The 23089-nt window shown below is 39.0% G+C and overlaps 1 protein-coding gene across 11 annotated transcripts in view; it reads right to left on the bottom strand.

Moving 5' to 3' along the window:
* The window catches only part of ZMIZ1 (zinc finger MIZ-type containing 1), a 405624-nt gene that overhangs the window by 115873 nt on the left and 266662 nt on the right, over positions 1–23089 (bottom strand). For all 11 annotated transcript variants that reach the window (XM_088129052.1, XM_088129104.1, XM_088129038.1 and 8 more), the window contains one exon: positions 21068–21173. In XM_088129052.1, the coding sequence (XP_087985178.1) occupies positions 21068–21173 (106 nt within the window). The remainder of the gene's footprint in view (positions 1–21067; positions 21174–23089) is intronic.

Raw genomic sequence — 23089 nt, 5'->3', positions numbered from 1 at the left:
GGGACAAAGGCTGGCTCTCTGGGACACAGCCAAAACGCAGAGAGAGTCCTCTTTGATCAATTAATCAGAAGCCACACTTGTTTGAGTGTACCTAGTAAACCGATAAAGGTGTCCGGTCCAAAAAGACTCCTGTTTGAGACACAGCTGATGGACAGGATCTCCCTCATCCTCTATTCAGAGATACCGTTGACTAAATCCATCAAACTCGTCATGCTAAGTGAGCGTCCAGAGGAGGGAGGTTCTGCTTTTGGGGAAGACGCAGATGATGTTGGTGGCTTCCTGCCTGAAGGCTGTGCAGCCCACAGAAAGGAAGGGGAGGGAATAGACACCACCTGAACAAAAAGTGAAATTCATCTTGCCAGATGATTTGAGCATGAAGAAGAAAAGGAGGGTTATTGCTATCTCATCTAGAACCGTATCTGAAAATTAGTTGGGGTGGAGCTGACTATTAGTCTGACTGTATTCATCACATAAAGCACATTTAATATTTACTCTAGTCTATAGGGAGTAAATCTTTAAATGAGAAGCAATGGCAAAACAGGATCTGCCCCCCTTCATTCTTCTAGAACCCAGCAACATGGAAGCCTCTGATCTCAAGAAAGCTAAACAGGGTTGACCTGGTTAGTGCTTAGATGGGGGAACAGCAAGAAGCTATGAGTCATAAACTAGACTGGGAAGTTGATAACACATCCTGGAAGACCACCACCAAGAAAATCACATGGACATATTCATGAAGTCAAATTATGCTTGCTTTAAAAGAGACACTGTCTTTTGACATTCTTCTTGAAGCCACACAACATGAAAGGCTCAGTATTCTTTTACACCTGGAAAATTACACCTGTCTGATTATACCGCAACCAATTCACAACATCTTTGATTTAGTTATCATTACCATGATAATGGATTTATTTATTTATAGTGGTTGGATAGCATAGTGGTTAGAGTACCGCCCTTTGATGAGGGAGACTGGGGTTCGAATTCTGACTGGTACCTACATTACCAGTAGGGGTCCTTAGGCAAAGACCCCCTAATGCTTCACCTGCCTACCTCGAATATGAGAGTGACATGAACCAAGAGAGTCATACCAGCTCAGACGTTGCTTAGATTAACAAGGTCCCCACCAGATGTTGGGGAAGCAGAACAATCTGATGATAAGTGGGCTACTGGAACGAACCATACATGGATGAGACAAGAGGACCTGAAATTGATGGAATGCTACTACAGCAGTAGACCTAATGAGAGGGGATATATGAAACATATGAGGGAACTATGGGCAGATAGAAGACCTACATCCATGCTAACTGAGAAATAGCTAGTTACCCAATGCTTCAACATCATCTCTCACAACTTGAGATAGACCAACTACACATTGCATCCCAGACTCAAGAAGACCTGGAAGAACAACTGGATATGCAGCCAACACCTGAAGCTGGAACATCACTGCCACACCCTCCATTATAGAGCACAGTAGCTGATATGAGGCATACGATCATGGAAACCCTAGCTACAGTCAACCCTCGAGACCAATTACCAAGGCTCAGTGAAGAGGTACCATCAGATAGTATGCTAGAAGATGCCAAAAGACCCCTCACAACAATCCCTACTACCACCATAACTCAAACCAATGAACTGGTATATGCTACAGCCACTATAATCCTGGAGATGCTTGGCTACCCGATCAAGAACAGTAGTACATATCCCCCTGGAAAATGAGGTTGGAGGCTAAGATCAAGGCAACTCGGAGAGAAATTAGTCAGCTGGTGGAACTACAGAAGGGTGTGGAGATTAAGGATAAGACTCGGCTACTGAAAAAATACATGGGCCCGACTCCATCTGAAGCCCTAGAGACTGCTAAACAAAGGCTCACAGCACCAGCTGCCAGGCTAAGGAGATACACTAGAGAAGCAGAGGCCAAGAAGAAGCAGAGGCCCTTTTCTCCAAAGAACCATCCAAGGTGTACTCCCAAGTGCAGTCCAACACAGTAACAGCAGAGCCAACAACAGCAGAAACTGAACAGTACTGGAAGAACATATGGGAGAAAGAGAAGACACATATCACCAGTGCAAAGTGGCTGCAGGACCTGAAAGCAGACCACAACAATCTCCCAGAACAGGAACCAGTTACCATCACAGTAGCAGACTAGATGGGAGATTCCATAGAAGGTCATGGAGAATAACAGGGCTAAGATCCTGTGGGACTTCCAGATCCAGACAGACAGGCAGGTATTGGCCAATCAACCAGACATCGTTGTAGTGGACGAGCATCCATCACCAACACACTGATCTCATGGTATAGTTTGGGATGACAGAAATTAGAATTTCCACCTGTCATATGGTATCTGTTGGCTCAGAAGCAGGCACAGGGATAACACCAATGACCTTGAGAGGTAGCAGTCTTCCTTCACTGGATCTATTGAAGTAGACAAGCATCTCTTTGGGATGTTAATTTAGTTTCCTCCACTGAACAGACTAGATAGTTTCAAGGACAGCCTCCAACTCTAGAATGCTATGATTTTATGTATTTCCCCATGCAAACCTATCTAAACTTATAGCAGCTTTCTGGATCACAACTGGGGGGCTACAATTATTTCTCCCCTTCCCCAATACAAATTGCAGATTAATTGCCTTGACAACATTGACAATTGCAAGGTCTTGCCAACTCTGGCTTCCTTTGGCTTAGTTTAAAACTTTTCCAGCATTACATTTCTATTATAAGGCTACCTTTAAAAAGGACTGAAATTGGTCCTTATAACATCCTTGTTTTTTAGGATGTTCAAGTTAAAATCAGCAATGTATGTTCCATGGAATGAATAATAATTAGGCACATAAAGAGGATATCAGTAAGATTTTCCCCTTCCTTCATAGGGGTGGGAGGAGGAAATGGTTGTTTTGTTGTGGTCAACTAAGAATCTGCCTTTCCCTGGCACAAAATCCATTGGTTAAAAGAAACCACTTCCATTCCAGGCACAATGTTCACAAAATCCATCAAGTTTCTATATCAAGTGCTTGCTAGCAGTGCCTGGTGATTTCAGTTAAAAATACAAGAACATTGGCATCAAAATCATCATTTTCCTTCTCCTCCTCCTTTCATCTAAAGATTTTTGAAAGATTGAGCGCATGTCATGAAGTATTATTGTTTTCTGATTAAAAACAAACAAGCAAGCCTCCAACTGTACAACATTATGTATGTTTGGAAGAAAACTCTCTATGGCTGCACTTTAAAAGGTCTGGGCTCAAAATATATTAGAAGTGTTTTTCTAACTTTGCTTTCTTCAGACATGGAAGCAGTGTAATCCTCCAAACTTCTGGAATTTCAGGATTACCTTGGGAAAGGTAGAATTAACAGTTCCGCCTCTAAGCAATACATGCCAAGCTACCCTAGCATTGATTGATTATATGCCATCAAGTTGGTGTTTATTCTTAGTGACCACCCAGAGAGATTTTCTCCATGATGATCTGACCCTAACCTGGTCTTTCAGGTATTCCAATGGTGCACTCATCGCCACTGTAACTGAGTTTATCATCTTCCTGTTCGTGGTCCTCCTCTTCTCTTTCCTTCTACCTGTCTCAGCATCAAAGCCTTCTCCAGAGAGTTAGGACTTCACATAATGTGTCCAAAGTAGGATAATTTGAGCCCAGTCATTTTGCCTCTGGGTTGATTTGTTTGATGATCCATTGTTTTGTTTCCTTGGCTGTCCTGATATTCTCAGGAGTCTTCTCCAATACCAATTCTGCTCTAGTCTTGGGGAACTTATACTTGGCAACCGCAGACAGGGATTCCAGAAAGAAAAGAACATTGCCTTCTCTCCTGAGCAACTCATCCAACCATTCCACAGACTGAATTATTGTGATGTTGATGTGTCTCCAGAGAGACATCTATAGTCTTCATGGTTATCGAAATCAACAATTTCCATATACGGATTGCTCTTACTGGATTGAATTATCCCCAGCTGCTCTCTGGAGTTTAATCAGTGGAGAAGCAAAGGGTGCACATGCTTGAAAAATGATTTTCACAGATGAACTGGAAGACACCAAAGTGTGAACACAGCACCTCTTTAAAGCAGTTGCGTCCTTTTTCAGGCACCCACATGCAACTTAAAAAGAAAGATGCAGTTGCCCTAATGAATCATCTCATTCAATCAGTTGTGCATTTAATGCAACTAATTAAAGCAGCTCTGCCTTTTTCAATCTTATAGAAGCTGAGAAAAGATGTAGCTATTTTAAATAAGTGCACATACTTGTTCCAAAGCACCTTTTAATCATTTTTGAAGCATACACAGCCCTATTACTTTATGTTTTTCAACTCTATTATTCTTTATAACCATTTAAGTGAAAATGAAAGACAGCAGTATTAAACATGAGTTGTCTTGTTCTTCTCATTCTGTCTAACTTGTCAGTGCTTCAGTTCCTTAGCACTTTTCAATAATGGTGTAATACCTTCCCTTGTGGCACATCTATGCCCAGTGCCAATCAATCCTGCAGGGGTATTTCTGGCTTTGAGTCTATAGAGCATTTCTACCTTTCATGCCTCATGAGAAAAATCCAGGAACTGAATGGAAGAACCTTCAGAAACAATGCTTTTAAGAAGATCTGAATGAAAACTTCTACTTCCCCTTATAAAACTTGCCATCCCTCCGAACTTGGGCATTACCTGAATCAGAAATGGGATTCCTAATAAGAAAACATAAGAACACACACTCTTAGGATTTTGCCTACTCAAGTTCCTCTGATAATTTTGTGTGTTTCTCATTACTTTTACCTACAGGCCTGTTGCTAATAGATCAAAATCTAATATGTTAAAATCCCACTTTAGTATTTATAGCACAGACTTCTGTTTTAGAAGATTTTCCCTTGATTTATAAGCCATTATTTCCACCTCCTGTGAAAAAGAGTTTAGGACTTCATTTTTAAATCTCTTTAACTGTACCAGAACCCCTCTCTGCTTCCCTTTTGAAGTGGACATGTTTTAGAGTAGACCTGTCTAGAAATATTGTAGTTGCTTTTCCTCTGGCAAATCTACAGTAGGTTTTTAATCCCACGTTGCTTCTCGAAATACCAGCTTCTATGATGACATTTGAGTCACACTTGTCACAAGAATCAGGCGCTATAGCTAACTGGATTAAAACCTACTTCATAGCATATTGCATTTTGAACTAGTGGTTTATTACTAGCAGAAATTAATCATAAAAGGGCTCCCCACTTTTCCAGGTCAAATTCCCAGGTGTTTCCAGAGATTATGATGTTTAAACATCAGCAATGGCTGTGTGTCAAGTAATATCACAGGAAAGGATCTCTCAGCAGAAAAACTATTTAAAAGAACACAGTGAAAAATCCTTCAATTTTTACACTGAAAATTCTTCAGAAGAATAATTCTGGGCATAAGATTGGTCTGTAGTGGGGTAGGAGCTCTGATGCAGAACAGGAAAATAGACTCAAATATTCAGCACAGCTCTGCAGCCTGAAAGAAAGTGTCTCTAATTCCTGCACTTTAATATGTTTTAATGGAATCATCTGCCAATTTTTTAATATTGACTTTGAACCCCATGAGACAGGCTTTCCCAAACTGTGGGGAGTATCTCCCCTGGGGTGGTGCAAACAGAGTCCAAGGGAGGTGTGAAGAATCTTTTAGTTGTATATTGTTACAATAAAAGGTTTAATTGTGTTGTTTCGTTGTCAATTTGTGTTCATTTTGGTGTTTGGATTTTTAGGGGAGGTATGTACATTAAGATTGCACTAAAGGGAGGTGTGATGACAAAAACTTTGGGAACCCCTGTCATAAGAGATTAAGGTATTTGTACTATTCTCCAAAGGTTCTTAAACTCGGCATTGCTGTGACCCCTTAAAATAATACATTAATATAGATGACCCCCTACCCGAAGAATAAAACTAATTATTTCATTGGGGTTAGAATTGGGCAAAAAAAAAAAATCACTTTCAATAGTTAAATGTTCATCTGTGTATCAAATAAAACAGCACAGATTGCAAAGATAGAAGATAAAATCTTTTCACTGAAAATAAAAAAAAAAGTTAAAACCCTGTTTTAATGGGAAAGACGAGCTTGCTTAGTTCTGCATAATTCATGGCACATTCATTTTGGATCAATATTTTCTCTTTATAGTAGCAGCTGCTGAAAATCCTGACTTTATTGCTGGCTTGTCCAGGTAGAGTAGCAGCAAAACTCTGATAATTTCCCAACTTTGATGTGCACAAGGTTTGCACATCCAAAGCAGGAGCCATGTCAGAATTAATTTCAGCCTTTACTTGGATAGGAGTGCTAACAGTGACCCAATGTTGCATGTACAAGCTAACAAGCTTGTTGTTGTTGTTGTCCTCTCCCCTTTGTGTGGACAACACTGAAACTGTTTTGACTTAAACAACTAGACTTTTTATTTCCCAAAACTGGGATCAAATAGTTATTGATGCGTTCCTTTCTTCCTAGCAAGGCTACACCATCATTGTACTCAATGACCAAATCTGAGTATCTGGAGAGTTTCTTTTATTGCATTTAAGAATGTAATCTGATACAAACATAGTTTGAACTTCAGACTGATGTCTCCCATCCTTCACTTTTTCTGGATTTATAACCATCTTGTCTGAAGTCGAATTTTCTAAACTTTCAGCTGGAGTAATAAAAGTATGGATTTTGTATATTTTCCAGCAACTTCTCTATATTGACCCGGAGAATGAATCCACACTGGATGTTGAAATTATTTATGCAAACTTTCTGTGCAGGGAATTGCTGGTTATAGGTGGGTCTTGCCTGAATCCAAGCATGCCTGTTTTGAGTGTTTTGCTCTACTGAGAACTGTGGTGGGAAAAGAGGTGGTGACATAGATCAGCCAGGCCCCACTTGCTCCATCCATATGTTTCATTTCTGGTGTTCTGCAGTTGATCCAAAACAGTCTGCAGCACCTCCACAGTGTGATGGTTTGTTGCAAAAGAACATTTCCCCTGTTTAGTGCAGATTACTGTATCCAGTTATCCAGACTGCAGAAGAAGAGAGGAAAAAATGAGCAAACAGAGATGTTTCCATCTCTGTGATAAGCATCTGTGAATCCCATTTGCAAGTTCCTGCATATATTTCATATCTAATCAAATTAATTAATCAAGACTTTATAAATATCAATTAATACCATTGTTAAGAGTATGATTTGTAAAACCTCTGATTCCTGTCTCTTATTGAATAAGCAAACTAATATTCTTTCCAGAACAAATGAGAGCTGAAATTGGCTCCCCATACAGTGCAGTTTTAAGGAATACGAACACAATAAGCAAACTTGGAGTGCAAGATATAAATGCTAAACATAAATGAAATTCTTTTTTTCATCATGACATATATCTTTATTCACATGTTTAATATCTACCTGTTACCTTTTTGAATGATTTATCGGGTTTCAGTTGTTGAATGAGGCCACATTTCAAACTAGAAATTAAGGCCTACTAGAGTTTGCTAACAAGGAGATAGAAAAATTATATGAATGGATGGTATGTGTCAGGCCCAAATATTCTTGGTAATTATGCTTTGGTTGAAGTGCTTTGTGTTTGCATGAAATATTAGAGCTTCTCCTCACCTCCCCAAAATTAATATTGAGGAAGCAGTCTCTCTGAACTTCCTAGTTTTGTTTGGACTTTATTCAGCTAATATTTGCTACTGAAAAGAGCTTTTAACCCAACTTCAGAGATCAGAACAGCTTCACATGGCAATAAGGATAGAACGCTTGGTTCAACTTCAGTGAATTGAGAGTTGTGGTCTGGGGAGGATGAAGGAATTACAGTTTTGCTCTTATCTCGATATACACATTCAGAGGTTTGGAACCGGACATTTTCAACCAATGGGAAGATGTCCCAGGAAACTAAGACAAACAGACCCTGGCCTCTTAGGGGTTTAAAGGCCTATCTGCAAAGCCTTTGCTAAGTCCTGAAGTTGGGCCAGCAGTCAGCTGGATTCAGAAATACACTTTCCAGAATCTTTCAAGTTCTCCTCCAAACAACATCCCATTCCCAAAAAATCAGAATTTATGAGGACAATATTAGAACTGCAGTTAACTCGGTCTCCTCTCTTTAGTAATTATTCATATACCTGTTTTGCTGATAATAACTCCATGCTCCAGGCTGTCTGTCTGAGATGCTAGGACAGAGACAGGAACCTTGCTAAATTGACTTTTCTGGCTACTCTCCTGCTTCAAGAGCTGTTTTCAAGGGCAGATGTATAATGCTAGATGAGCAAAGCGACAAGCCAATTAAAGATGGGTGTTCTGTCAGAAAAAGTACCAAAGATCCTAGGTCAGCATTTACTCCCACTGTAACTTTTGGCTTTCCATTACATACAAAGAGGGTAATATTTGTAATTTTCCAGTTAGATATTATTGGTTTCACAAATTTCCCTTGTTTTAAGTGCTATTTAATACCCCTCCCCCCCAAAAAACCCCTAGGAGGAACAACTATCTTTCTGGATGGTAGAACTAAGCCATATTATTTCTTTTGACAAAGCCACTCTAAGAAAGAAATCATGGATTTCGAAACAAAGTGGACAGATCTGGATCTTATGTGAAAGCAGCAGCAATCCATGTTATAGTTTAGTACAATATGTGACTCTGGCATAAGGCTTATATTAACCTCCCATCTGAAGCTTATTTCTCTCTTTGTCATGCCTTTCCCCCCAATATTATAGTTTTAGTTCTAATCACCAAGTGATTAGAAGTTTGATTATGTCAGGAATGTTTTTCAATATATATACACACCCACACACACCCACATATACATATGTATGTGTGGTTATGTGTGTGTGTATATGTATATATGCAAGTATTTGTGTGTATGTGTGTGTATAAATATAAATATAAATTACTTGATCCAATCATGCAGCAGTCTCATTGAAACGTACGTTAATTATTAAGCTAAATCTTATTGAGTTCCGCTGGCCTACTTTAAATTATGTTTGTTTGGATCCAACCAATTTTGGTTGGATTTGTTCTATATTGAACAGAGGCAGCTGGTTTGGGAGGCACGCTGAATTTCCACAGATCAGCAGATTTAAACCAATGTATACATTTACAAGCAAATTCTACTCCATTGTTGAGACTGAACTTAGTAGCTAGGAGTGTGGACTATGAGTCAAAGCATTCACATATTCAAAGTTCACATTGGACAAGAATATAGTATGACACCTAAAGTAGACCACAGTTTCTTAACTTCAACTCTGCTTTAAAATATGATGTTGAATCTCCTGAAGGTCCTCACTGAAGTATAATGCCAGCTGTTGAATTGATGCATACAAAGGCCTTTGAGTGCTCTAATGTTATTAGATACCTGCCATTTTTATTATTTTAATAATATTTTAACAATGCTATATATTACATGCTCCTCTTCAGGAATTTGGCCATTTCACTTATGACCTTTTCTCATCACAAACAATGCAACAATGTTATGTTTCTCCCCTCTTGGTAGAGGAACACTCTGTTGTCACCTGCCAAGGGTTGAAACACTGGAACCCAGGGCAAGTGGGGAGAAGAGGGGTGAAACATGTGTGATGATGTCATTGTACTCTGCCGTGCCTTACATCCCTGCATCAGAAGTCAGGATGCAAGTATATAATGACACCATTTGTGTGATGATGTCACTGCCTCTGTGCCATTCTTTTGGCATCATCCTGGTTTGCTGCCAAGGCAGCTGTTACCAAATTTTGTGTTGGGGTTTGCAGAATCGGTTGTGATATTCCAAAGGAATCTTCACCTTTGTTGTAAACGGGATATTCTCTTTGATGATACTTCTGCTGCATTTTGATAAGGGTGCATCTACATAAAAATGTATGAAACTGGACTTGGACCATATTCTGTTCTATCCTACCAAGCATAGTGATGACATGTAGGAATGAAACAATGCAAACCAATAATTATGGATCCAAATCAAGGAAAGGGAGCAAGGAGCACTCACAACAAGTAGTGGTTGCCAAAAGGTGGCCCTGAAAGCTGACACAGGTTGGTGGCCCTCACTTGGAAGAATAAGTTATAATTGAACCATCCAATTCATAAAGAAAGACTTCCTTTTTTCTGTATTGAATCTTTCACCGTTCTGTCTCACTGGATGACTCAGAATTCTAGAATCAGTAATAATTTCTTTTTACACACTGAAAAATATTATATTCATGTCACCCACCAAGATTCTGCTAAAAGAATCATCCATCCATCCATCCATCCATCCATCCATCCATCCATCCATCCATCCTTTACTATTTGGTTTTTGACTAGTTACTGATCCACAAAAAACATAACCTCTTATGGATAATAATTTGTTCAGGGTCTTTGGTGAGAAACTTTATGAAAAGTTCTTGAAAGTAAAAATAAACAGTCCTTACTGAATCACCCCTACCAACACGCTTGTGGATATTTTCAAAGAACTATAAACTGTTAGTAAGACAACACTAATTTTGCACAACTACTTTTTTTCAGCAACACTTGTCTTTCCATATCTTGACAATTTTATCATTATGAATAATCTCTACCAAATGGATTTTCAGCTATCAGACTGCACTCCTCAGATGCCCTTTGATTCTCTTCTTAAAAGTACTGTAAAGTAATTGGCCACTTTACTTTCCTGTGGTACAGAGGCTAATCTTAGGCTTGTGCTGAATGTATTTTGTTAGTAGATCAAAAATTTGAAATGAGTTTTGTAGGCATTCCCCAACAGATTTTTTTTTTTTTTTAATCCGTACTCAATCGTGACCGATTCTGCGGCGACTGCCTGGACGAGTCCCTGCAGTTTTCAAGGCAACGTGTTTCGGAAGTGGTTTGCCATGGCCTCCTTCCTAGAGCAGAGCCCAACTGGCAAGCGCAGGAGGTGGGGTTTCCGTTGCTTCGCGCCTTTTTTGGGCGTGTGTAGTTTCCGTGCTACCAGCAACTGCTCCCATCTCCTTTTGCAAGGCGCTGCCAGCATTTTTCCTCCCACCGGGGTGAGAGTCCCCATTTATCTACTCATGTAAGTTTTCGAGCTGCTGGGTTGACAGGAGCTGGGGAGGAAGCAGGAGCTCACTCTGCTGCGTGGAGCTGGGCTCGAACCACTGAAGTGTCGACCATTTCTGGGCGGCAACTTTCAGAGTCATTAAGCCCCTGTGCCATCGCGTCCCCACCAACAGATATTACTCAGAGCCAAGTGTCTGTTTTTGTTTCTGACTTTTATGGATTAACAAATCCACTTAAAGGAAAAATAAGGGCAACAAAAGTTAAGCATCTATTTTTCCTTGCAGCAGATTGTCTCTCCTAATGCCACTTTATGGAAGTGTGATGTCCAAAGTTCAGAAAAAAGAATTTTAAGATGATGATCATAGCACTAGGACACGCAGAAATCCAGAAAAGACATAGTTAAAAATGCAGCTGAAGTTACTTCATTTATTCTTTCCCACAGAGTCTAATAAACTGAAGTAATTTCTTACCAGCTGTGTATTTAGCACTGAGACAGAAGGAGAAGTTTCCATTTTAACTGGTGTTTCCCCTCCAAAGAAAAAGGTTTTACATGTATAGTGATCCTTGAGACATATGTCACTTATACTGCATCAGTTCTCAGCAGATGTTTGATAGGGAGGAAGCAATTTGGAACATCTGGAGCCAACACACAAGAAAGTTGTTGAAGAGCATGTGGAGTGCGGTGGGGGGAGCCTTGAAATTATGTGACATCCTACACTTGATGTTGAGGAAAAGCAAGAAAAGGAAGCTGGTAAAATGGTGTGACTCATTAATCCTTACTCATCCCCCTCTATTTCATAGGGGAAAATTAACAGAGTTTCAAAAGTTAGCTGACATCTAGCTGCCCCTATGGCAGTCAAAAGAGGAAGATGCAGGAAAAATTCAGGAACTGGAATAATACCCAAAGAAACTTTTGCATTTTGCTCCTTTCATCCTACTAAAGAAAAATATCCAAATATCTATCATAAAAGTTCAAGTGTGGGTCTGACCATGATGAGAGTATCCAAACATTAAACAGTATTTTAAGCTGAAAGTGCTACCTTCCTTATCAATCCCCTTGACGTGGATTTTACAAAGTGGAAGGAATCTGATATTTTGCAGAGCTCTCTCTATAGGCGAGGACATAAGAGCAAATTTACCATGTTATTTAAGCAGAAAACAATGCTTAAGAGCTTAACAATCAGCCTGAGTTAATTTAGAAGGCTTTCCAGGTGATCCCATAGGTAGGCTTCTTGCATAAGAAGGAGATCATATTGTCCTTTGAATAGGAAAGAAGTACTACCAGTTCTTTAATGAGCTCAAGCTGAGGAGTATTCTCTTTATTTATGTGATATTAAAAGAAGAATCAGAGAAAGTCAAATTAATACAAACACTTCTTGTTTAAACGACTAGGTTCATTTTCCTCCTACATCCCCCCCCCCCCCCCACCATTTCTATGAAGCTGAAGGCTACATAATAAAGCTTTTGATCTTTAAAATAAAACCCTTACATTGCTTCCCTAGGAGGAAATTTATTTCTAAAATTGCAACCACTTTGCTGGGAAAAGAACCATGGTACTACTATATCTGATACTGCCAGAAAAGGTGTTTCAATTCCCTGAAGCAATACGGTGGAAAGTGGGCTCTTATAACATAAGGATAATTTATTATTGTGAACAAAGCAACTTTCCCCAGTTGGAATAGAATGGGGCAAGAACACTAATAATTAATAAGAATAAAAAGAATTTTAGAAATCAATGAAGCAGTAGCACATATTATATTCCTAATTTTTCAAAACATTACATGTGCATTTATCACATGGCCCTTACAACAATCCTCTATGGTTGGTTAGCATAATTCCTAAGTCGAGATGGGGAATTTAGGCTGAAAAAATATAAAAAGCCCTTCCCAAGACTTCATGGCAGAGGAAAATTTAGAGAACTGTGGATTTCTAGATTGTATGTCATTCTTATGTCTACTACTCTAATATTAGGATTGAAGATGATAGATAGATAGATAGATAGATAGATAGATAGATAGATAGATAGATAGATAGATAGATAGATGGATGGATGGATGGATGGATGGATGGATGGATGGATGGATGGATGGATGGATGGATGGATGGATGGATAGATAGATAGATAGATAGATAGATAGATAGATAGATAGATAGATAGATAGATAGATAGATAGACAGAGATGCATTCCGATTGATCAGATTGTAACAGTGTATTTTGAATCCACTTTACAGAGTTCTAACTGGCCTGTAGAATCTCTTTCTAGCTACTGAATTATTGTCCAAGGACGTTCCTTCATCATGCGGGACTTTAGGCTATCATGTGATATTAGCACACATTCCCCCAGCACTTTCTTGCAGTAAGCAAAGAGCTTATAAAACCCAGCTATATCAACAGAGATTCTTGTTGATGTTGTCTTCACTTATAGCCAACACCAGAGTCTTGTAGAATTTTTTCAGAAAGTAGATTAATATGACATAACATTAATGGTAATACCTGAAGCTACATGTTTTGGCCCTGTGAGCTGTCCAGATAGAAAGCTATCTTGAAAGCATGGAGTAAAGCCTTTATGAACTCTTTGACAAAAGAAAGGGTATTACATTTTAATCCTTATTTAACTTGTCCTCTTAAAAGAATCCTGTTTATGATTTTAGGTGCTTTCACTTGGAGTTTGTAGAAACCTGCAAAATGGAAATGGAATAAAATAGTCATTGATTTAGATTAAAATGTATTGTCCTGTCCAGAAAAGCCCCCATATTGGCTTAAAAGTTCAAAATGAAATACCAAAAAGTTTGAAAAAAGTCTGCTTTCTGAATGTCTGAAAGCTAGGAAACAAGAATTTTACTGTACAGCTACTGCAGGGCACTTGAGAAATTGGTGACCCTTTCCAAAAGTGGGACAACAGACATTTGCTCTGTTAACTGCGCTAATGTGATCTTGAAAAGATCTTTTCGACCTCTTCTCTATCCCAATCACCATCACTAGTAATAACAAAAATGAAAGGTTTTCTTCCACCAATGCTCCTTACGATCATTTTCTTTCCTCCAGACTAAATAAATCACAGCTTTCTTTTTTACACAGTACCTTGTTCTTATCTACAAGCATCAGCATTGACCCAAGTAATGCAAAAGTGATATAAAGAACACTTAGTAGAAAATCAGAGGAACAGACATTAAGACAAGGAAGAAGGAACGAAGAGTAGAAATCAAAATCTGAAAGGAGAGAGAGGATCTGAATAGCATATAACAGGGAAAAAAAAGATAATTAATGGAGATGTTAAGAATACTTCTTAAAATTAATTGATAATGGATCTCAGCCTTTTCCACTTAACTGCTGTGAAGTAACTCCTTAAGTTCCTACTGCTTCTTTCTCATGGACTTCAGAAACCACCTTTCTCCAATTTCTAAGGACCAGAAAGGAAGATGGGGGAAAAAAGCAATACTCAAAAGCTAATTTTCACATTCAAATGATCTATGAATTTGCGAGACGAAAAAGAGAAGTTCTACTAATTCCTGATTAGACAGAGATCTCCAGGACAAAAATAAGGCCCTCTGTAGTTCATTCACAGGGTGATGCATAGACTGTGGAAACTAGCATTTTCACGCGCACTAAACATTTGGCAAGTGATACATTTTGGTTTGCAGTATTATGAAGAAAAGCCCTTTTAAAATATCCTTTTTTATACTGTTGTTTTGGATTTGAAAGCCAGGAGGCTGTCTCTGTATTTCCCAGTAAGAGGCAAAAACGATTACAAACTTTTAACAATTTATATCTACCAATCTCATTTTAGCCCAGCAGCAAAATCATTTTTCAAACTGAGTACTTAAAAACTGCTCTGTGTGTGTGTGTGTGTGTGGTCTTAATGAAATTGCTTCTGCAGTAAGCACATTACATAATACAGTACAAGAAGGGAGATTTTTAATGATGGAAAAGCCACGAAGTTTGAAGTGAAGAAGACAAATTTGATTTAGGAGAGCTAATCATACAGGAAGCTGCTTTTTACTCAAATATTCAATATTTAGGATAATTTCCCAAGGGAAGACCCTGGTATGTTGAAGCTTTTCCAGAATGTAATCAGGAGAGAATTAAAAAAAAAAAAAACCTAAAAGGGTACTTACATATTTTAGATAGAGACAGAAACGGTGTAGTTTGTTTTAGAACAATTGCTTCTTTTAATGATGTCAGAAAGCAACAGGTGGAAATTCATAGTAATGACTTGGAAAAAGATCTGTCCTACTAAAGTAAAGGATTCCTCCATTTTACTTAAGTGTGTGTGTGTGTGAGAGAGAGAAAAAATACATTACATTACACTGATTTGCTATATGTCTTTGTGGCATTTAAGGTGTACGTTGAACCTGTCAGCCATAATACTGGGAAACCCATTTAGGGTTTTATGAAGGAATTAAGATTCTTCCATGCTAATACCAACATTTTCACTTTGGCATCCACTGGATGCCACCCAGAGTCCACCAGAGCTGGGCAGCCAATAAATTTAAATAAATAAAATGCATATGTATTGATTCTCCATTCTTGCAAATAGCCTCGTATAAATCTATTTCCTCAGAACTGTTTATACAAACCAGGGCCCCTTCCGTTTTCTCCACTGATCCCAATTCCTTATATCCTGTTTCCTTTTCTGGTGCTTGCCATCTAAAATGGCAACACTCTCTATTCTTGTGAGTATGACAGCTTGGAAAATTCTGAGTATGCTGATGCTATCAAATAAAATATCTTTAGGAGTTCTGCAACAATATCCTGAAAAGAAGGATTACATGCCCTTTCCCGTCCAACAATGTTCTCCATGCAGAGAAGCAGGGTTGGCTCTGATTAGTAATTGGATGGGGGACTAACAGGGGATCCCAGATGTGAGGGCCAGACTAGGAAGTCATACTAGTAATAGTAGCAGAAGAAGGGGAAGAAGATGACGAGGAGGAGGAATGGAGCAAAGGCAACCCCCTTCATACTGTTGTCAAGAAAATTGCACGGGCATGTCGATGAAATCAACTGGAGTTCAGCTTGACTAGATGGATATTTTCCCTTATTTATGAGCTGGGCATGTGCAATAATTGGCTGAAGTTTCAAGTTGGCCTTCAAGGTTGGTGAAGGTTCTTCTTTTCTAACAGCAATGACAACTTTCATATTTTCATACAACGTGCTTAGAATAAGCTGCAGTTTCCTAGTCCTTGTATGTGTTTATTTTAGAAAAATTACATACTGTAACTGCCCATATTGTACCCAAAACCCTGGGCGGCTCACAAGACAATAAAAACAGCAATAAACCTCAAACATGCACAATAAAAGCTCAAGGCTTCCCACACATTAACATTCCACCTTGCTGGGTACCAGCCTCCTCCTCCCCCAATGCTTGTGGAGAAACTACATCTACCTGGAATTATGCAATGCGTCCTTTCCTGCATCTGAAACGTGTATAAGAATAAGATAATTCCCGTATCCAAAATTTCTTGTTCAGTGGCAGAAGACCCCTGTCAGAAGACAGCACCTCAAATGAAGGCATGCAGTTGTGCAAGAATCTCTGTAGTATTTGTTTCCTTAGAAATAGCTACTTCTGCTTGAAGGACAAAATGCAGTTTGACTGCTCTGCAGAATAAGATGAGAAGCCCAGGACTTAAATATTATTGGAACATGATGGCTAAAGTATGTCTACGTTTGGGCTATAACTTCATGTGGTAGCTTCAAGTAAGACTCTCTCCCCAATTCAACCTCTGATTTTTCCAGAAATATTTGTATTCATTTACATTCTACATTCATTGCAGGGTTACTGAGAAAGCATATGAAATAGCAGCAGCACCCATGGGAGGAGGCAAGGCATTGTGTGTGTGTTTCAGAATGATGCAAATACACTGGGATTCAGGCCCTGCCCCTTTACTACATGAGTTGCAATGCTGCTTGAACATGGCTTTTCAGTCTCACTTTTACCACCTTTACTTCTGGGTAATACATTTTCAGTATTAGTTACAGACAGATAAACACATGTGAGTTGACATAACATCCCAGCAAAACTGGATGAATAAAGAGTGGGCTAAGTTCACACAAAGGACAGTCCAATGTAATATAACTGTTGGAAAGTATCTAGATGTCCAAACCAGGACATATGTTGACCTGCTATTATTCTACTATGTGGTCAGAAGATGTTAATGAACAGTGGGATGGGAGAAAATAGAATCACACTGAGATCCTCTAGGCCTTTAGAAAGGCAGTTAAGACCTGTCTCATTCCCTGGACACCTCGGTCAGGATGAGTGAAATATGTGGTATATTTTAATTCTGATTATCATTTAATTTAGCTTGTTTTCATGGTCTGTTTTTACTTTTCTTTTGTATTTTTTTTTGTACCCTGCCCAGAGTCACATTGTTTGAGTTGGGGGGGCCGTATAAATGTTCTAAATAAATAAATCCAGAGTGGAAAGCCAGCACAATGGAGTTATGAAAGTGTGCGAATAGGAGCAGAGAGGCCCACCTTATAGTTCATCCTCAGCCAGGAAAGATCCTCAGGTAATGTTGGTCCAGTTTTTCTCTCTCTGTCTCTCAGCCCAACCTTCCTGATAGAGGTTCTTGTAATGGGAAAAATAGGAGGGAATACTTTGTACACCCATTGAGCTCCTGAACAAAAGGCAAGCTATGTATCTGACAAACAAATAAATAATAAAACAAATAGTGAGATCACTTCCAAACTGTTGTGAAGAAAACTGCATGGATGATTCCCTGTAGTAAAGCTCAGTTCAACATCTTTGGAAGCCATTGTGGTGTAGCGGCTCAGGAACTGGAGTAGCACCAGGGAGATCCAGGTTCTAGTCCCCTCTCAGCCACAGAAGCTCCTGGGGGACTTGGGGCCTCTCAGTCCCACTCTCTCAGCCCAACTTATCTCACAGAAGGAAGTCCTGACATGCACACTGCCTTGAGCTCTTCAATAAAAAGCAAGGTGAAAATCTAATAAATAAATCTGGTGGGACAATATGTTCTCAGTTTCTTCTACCCTTCAGTCTCAAATAATGGACATCTTCAGAGTTGACCTCAAATATGTTGCCCCCTCATCGCAAGAATAAGCAGAGAGTTTTCAAAGAGCACAACTGGCCTGGGGCCGGTGAGGGAGAGAAAACACGCCATGATTCTGCAAGGCAGAAAGAAGCAACTTCAAGATCTACCCTAAGCCAATAACACCTACTAAAAAAAGCCATTTGGAGAACATATGTCATGCGTGATTTGAAAGCTTTTATCTTATAGGTAGGAAAAGCTGAGTCTTGACTGTCTCCCAAGAGGTAGTCTAGGGGCTAAAGGAATAAGCCTGGATCAGGAATGGAAGCTTTAGGTAAGCTGTTCTCTCAGGCTTCATTCAGCCTTATTTCACACCACCATTTGCAAAATGAGGATCACAGTACATTTTCCTTATGATAGGAAAGACTGAAGGATTAAAGAGATAACATAAATGTGCATTTTGAACAATGTTCAAATAACAACAACAACAAAAAGTCTGATTAAGATCTCTCTGTCAGCCTTTTAAAGTAGGCCAGGTCAGGAAACAGACAATATAAGGATTACAGGAATGCAACTTTATTGTTATAGGGTGTAACAACTGGAAAGCCTTCCCCCTCTTATACCAAACAGAATCAAGGCAAGGTTATTGTGAATTTCTTTCTCACACCTTCTCCTTTCCCAGGACTGAACTGTCTCTTATTTTGCCTTCACCATTCTTGCATTCCTTCTTCAAGGTTATTTCTACACTGGCTGACTTCTGGGCTCAGAAGCTAAACAGGGTTAGGCCTGGTAGTATTTGGATAGATGATTCCCAGAGAATACAAGTCTATAGGGCAGAATGGGGAGCCTGCAAAGACATCCTGCTTAAGCTAAGCTTGACTCAAAAAAGAGTCTACCTTTATAAAAAATTAAGAAATGAGGAATGGAAATCATAAGCCATATGGCCAGGACAGAATAGGAGCAACAAGAACAAGCTTATTCTTTCCTTATTTCAGGACTGCTTTCTCTCTCTCTCTCTCTCTCTCTCTCTCTCTCTCTCTCTCCCCCTCCCTCCCTCCCTCCCTCCCTCCCTCTCTCTCTGTGTGTGTGTGTGTGTGTGTCACATCACTCAACTCTTACTTTGGTATTCTGAAAAACAATTCAGATAAATCGTGGCTTAGTTTGATCTATATAAACCAGATTTTAAATCATCATTTCCAAAACAATATTGGCAGCTGAGATGGCCATATTATGGGAGAAGATGTTCTTTTACAACAGAGAGGACTGTGTCCTCAGCCACAATAAGAGATGTTTTCTACTCTGGGCTTAGAAGCTACCCCAGGCTGGGCTCTGTTAGTACTTGAAAGGGAGAGCTCTAGGATGCCCCAGTGCTGTAGGGTAGGCTGGAAAACTGAAATTGAGGGATATAATCAGAAGCAGCAGTGGGACTATGGGCACTATTGTTTTATTGATATTGTTTGTTTTATTGTTTTATCTTCTGGCAGAATTGTATTTGATCACTGTTTATAAAGTGCCTCTAACAGAGTAAGCTGGGAAAACACAGCCATGGAAACCAGAGACCTGAGATGAGAAGAGAGACAGAAAAGGAATTTTTACAGTCTACTTCTACAAAACAGACAAAACCATGATCCTTTCATTGAGCAGGTCTTTAGAGAAATGGAAGTTCTGGAGCAGCTGGAACTGTATTGGTTCTATAAAATCTGGAATGTGACAAGGAAAATCAAAGCAACAGATACCAAAATTGATGTTTTAACACAATAGCCTAGAAATAACAACTCCTAGCTTCACAAAAGAAAGCCAAACTCTAACAGCACAATTAATGTGGATCCTCTACTTTGCTAATGATGTACATGTCTTTTTCACTTAGCCACTGTTATACTCTTTCAGCACTAACGCAAGAGATAGAGTTGTGAAGGAGAGATGATGGGACAGAAGGAATGTTACTTTCCCCTATCAATCTGGGGATAGGAATGGGAAGACCATGTAAAAGGCAGTTGGTGGATGGGATAGACGTTTAGCGTGCTTTTTGCTACAAATTCTCTTTTGCAAATCTCTCTCCCCTCCCACACATACAACGCCAGTGTTCACACTTAAAACACTAAAAGACACTTCCTGAACTTGAGATAACTTGGACTGCAAAACCCAGAGACTGAAGAGAATGTCATACACAAATTAATAATTACTGATACGTCCACTACAGATTTTCACATAGCTGGGGAAAAAATCATTTATAATTTTAACTAGAAATCAAATCTTTTTACAATCATATTTCCACCTTCCCCCATTTAGGCACTCCATAATTAAGACATGAATCCACAACCGTCAGTACCAAATATTTGCTACACAAATCAATATCATGGTGTTATGTCATTAATGTTATATATGATAGGCTTAATTACACATCATGTTCTCATTCAAAAGAAAAAAAATATTCATGGCTGAAGGTGATTTTGGTCATTAGTTCAATTGAGTGCATCACATTACATATTACAGCATCCTTTTTAATGGACTGAAAGAATGCTAGTGTATTAAAATCTGCTATGGACACTACTTTGCAAGAACATTCTTTGTTGTTCTTGAAAATGGAAAGCCACAACATTTGCAACATTTGTAACCTTTCAAGAATAGGAATATCCATGATGGAAGTCACAAAGTCACAAGCAAATACTGCAATGGCTGGGGCTGTTGCTTTTATACACCACTAGAGCAGACGTGACTGAAGTGATTTATATATTCAAGAATGAATCAATGAATCAATGAATGCATCAATGAATGAATCAATGAATCAATGTGTGCATGCACGCATACTAACTGGGTATTCATTCCCCATTATCACCATCTTCCCCTTCCCTTGGATAGAACTTCTCTGGAATTATTCATCCTCTAGATGTATTGATTCTTCTTTAGGGCTATTTATTCTTTGAGACTAAAAGGCAGTTTGAAAAACAGGGATGGGGGCCCAAATACCCGTTTCTCGTTTCAGTATGTTTTAAGAGAAATGCTGTAATATGCAGCCAAAACCTCTCCATTTCCGAGAGAAGCACAGAGCACATTGTTATGCATGTCAAGGTTCTCTCCGTCAACAAGCCATGTCTGGAAAAGAACACTGGTTGTTCCTACCAGCTGATTTTGGCGTGAACTTGTCCCTGTTGGCTGCGCAAACAGCCAGCAACCGATATCCAAGGTCCAGGTCAAAGCCCTGCTGTGCTGCCACTCTGCTAACAACCTGAGAAAAAAGGGAGAAAAAGAAGAAAAGGATTGTCACAGAGAGTTCCTGGAAAATCATCACTTGCTTGCCAACATGCTGCTGGAGGTACCCAACATATAAAGAACAGTAGTAGGAAGCTTTTGTTCTTCTCCCTTCTTTAATTTCTACTAGGACTGCACAATGTTTCAGATTCCATGTAGACTACCAATGGAGGTACATCAGAGCACATGTAGGTGTGAAGATAGCACTTGTCCACAAGTCTTTAAAATAGCCATGCACCATGTTCAAGCTCCAAAGAGCTTTTCTGGATTTGGAATCGAATCTCAAGCACTGCCTAGCCCTAATTTCTATTATCTGTTTTCCATTTTTATGATGAACAATGTGCACGAATGCCCTTATTTAGCCTAACTGCAACAACTTTGGAAGCACAGGTTTTTGTCTTCCCCTTGATGGCATTAGGAACTGCAGCACAGAGAACATGATTTGTTATAGAATTATGCAAGTTGCCTGCCACTCCTGACCAAGCGTAATCTGGTTTGAAGAATGAAGCTGTCTCTTACACCCTAGGAAGTATACATTGAACTTGGTTGTCACCAACTTTTGCTGTAAGAAAAAGGAGATTTCAACCCTAACAATAAACCACCAAGGTTGAAAGTAAGCCAGCTATCAAGAGGCCATACACTGGAGGCAACATACTGTACATTTGACTGCTTTTGAGATGTGACTTAAAGTCTTAGTTCTCAATCATTTACTTCACATCTACTTTCTTTCCAGGGACAATGGAGGAATGAAAGTTGACACAGAGGAGAACCAAATCACTTTTGTGATCCTAGAAAAAATAGGGCTGCAAATTTGCTTTGCATTTCTGGAAGCCTAGAGGGACAAAATAAGATTTAAACCTTCCAGACATTTAAGGTGCCTGTTCCACATCTTAAAATTCCTGATGTCTCCTGCCTTGTTCATGCCCACTCCTGGACTACAGTCCTTAACACACCTACTGCAGTCCTGGAGTTGATGAAAGCTATGCGCCCCTGCCTTCTTGAGATAATTTAACATGCTCTTCAAAAGTTCCAATATTGCATTTGATTGATTTGGATCACTTATATTTTATTTATACTTCTTCAAAATAATGGCTTCCATTTAGGCCCATGCCCACCTCAGATAACAGCACCTCCCAAAATAACCTGTTTATATGCACTACGCATGCAAAGTGTTACTTCTGAATCATATTACCATTCCTTTAATTTAGAAAATTAAAGAGGAACAGGAAGACAGCAGCATTTAGCACCGTTTTATTAATTTAGCATCAACCTTTTGTTTTCAGTTATACTTTACTCCAAAGAGCTTACGCTGCAAGAACTAATTTGTCACCACAGTTTTAATATAAAATCTCCTTGAAGAATTAAAGGAAGTGTTCATTAAATGCAATTATCTGTGTCCAACACTTCCTTGCTTTTAAAAATGGTACAGAACAGAATGGAAAGAAAGCTTTGTAATCATCTATCCAGGCTAATGAAATGCTACTATTTAGTATTTACTAGTCAGCACAACTGCGTGATTCTTCTTAATCCAAAGTACCTCGCACTGTTCACTTTTTCATAATTAATGATAAAATATTACAGTGCATAGGATACTGAGTTGGATGGGTGATTTATTGCAGTTTAAAAACTAGGGGTTAAGTATTTGCAAGGAAAACTGGAAGCAATAGTAATTCTATATTAAAAGTCTCCATGTAGACTACCAATAGAGGTAAATCAATCATTTTCTGAAGTTTATTCATCAGACAACCAGATTCACTAGTCTTTAAGGTATTACAAAACTCTTTATTCTTTACTTTTATATCAGATTTAGTTTCCAGACGATCTACCAATCATTACAGACATTGCAGCAGATGTGATTTGAAAGAGATGGCATAAATGTTCAGCCTCAGGTTT

Source organism: Python bivittatus, unplaced genomic scaffold (assembly GCF_059951505.1).
Source record: "Python bivittatus isolate LINGU-HERP-01145 unplaced genomic scaffold, Pbiv_v1 ctg000050_np1212, whole genome shotgun sequence".
Taxonomy (NCBI): Eukaryota; Metazoa; Chordata; class Lepidosauria; order Squamata; family Pythonidae; genus Python; species Python bivittatus.
Note: the sequence above shows the minus strand (reverse complement) of the source record. Positions and strands in the feature narration are given on the sequence as shown.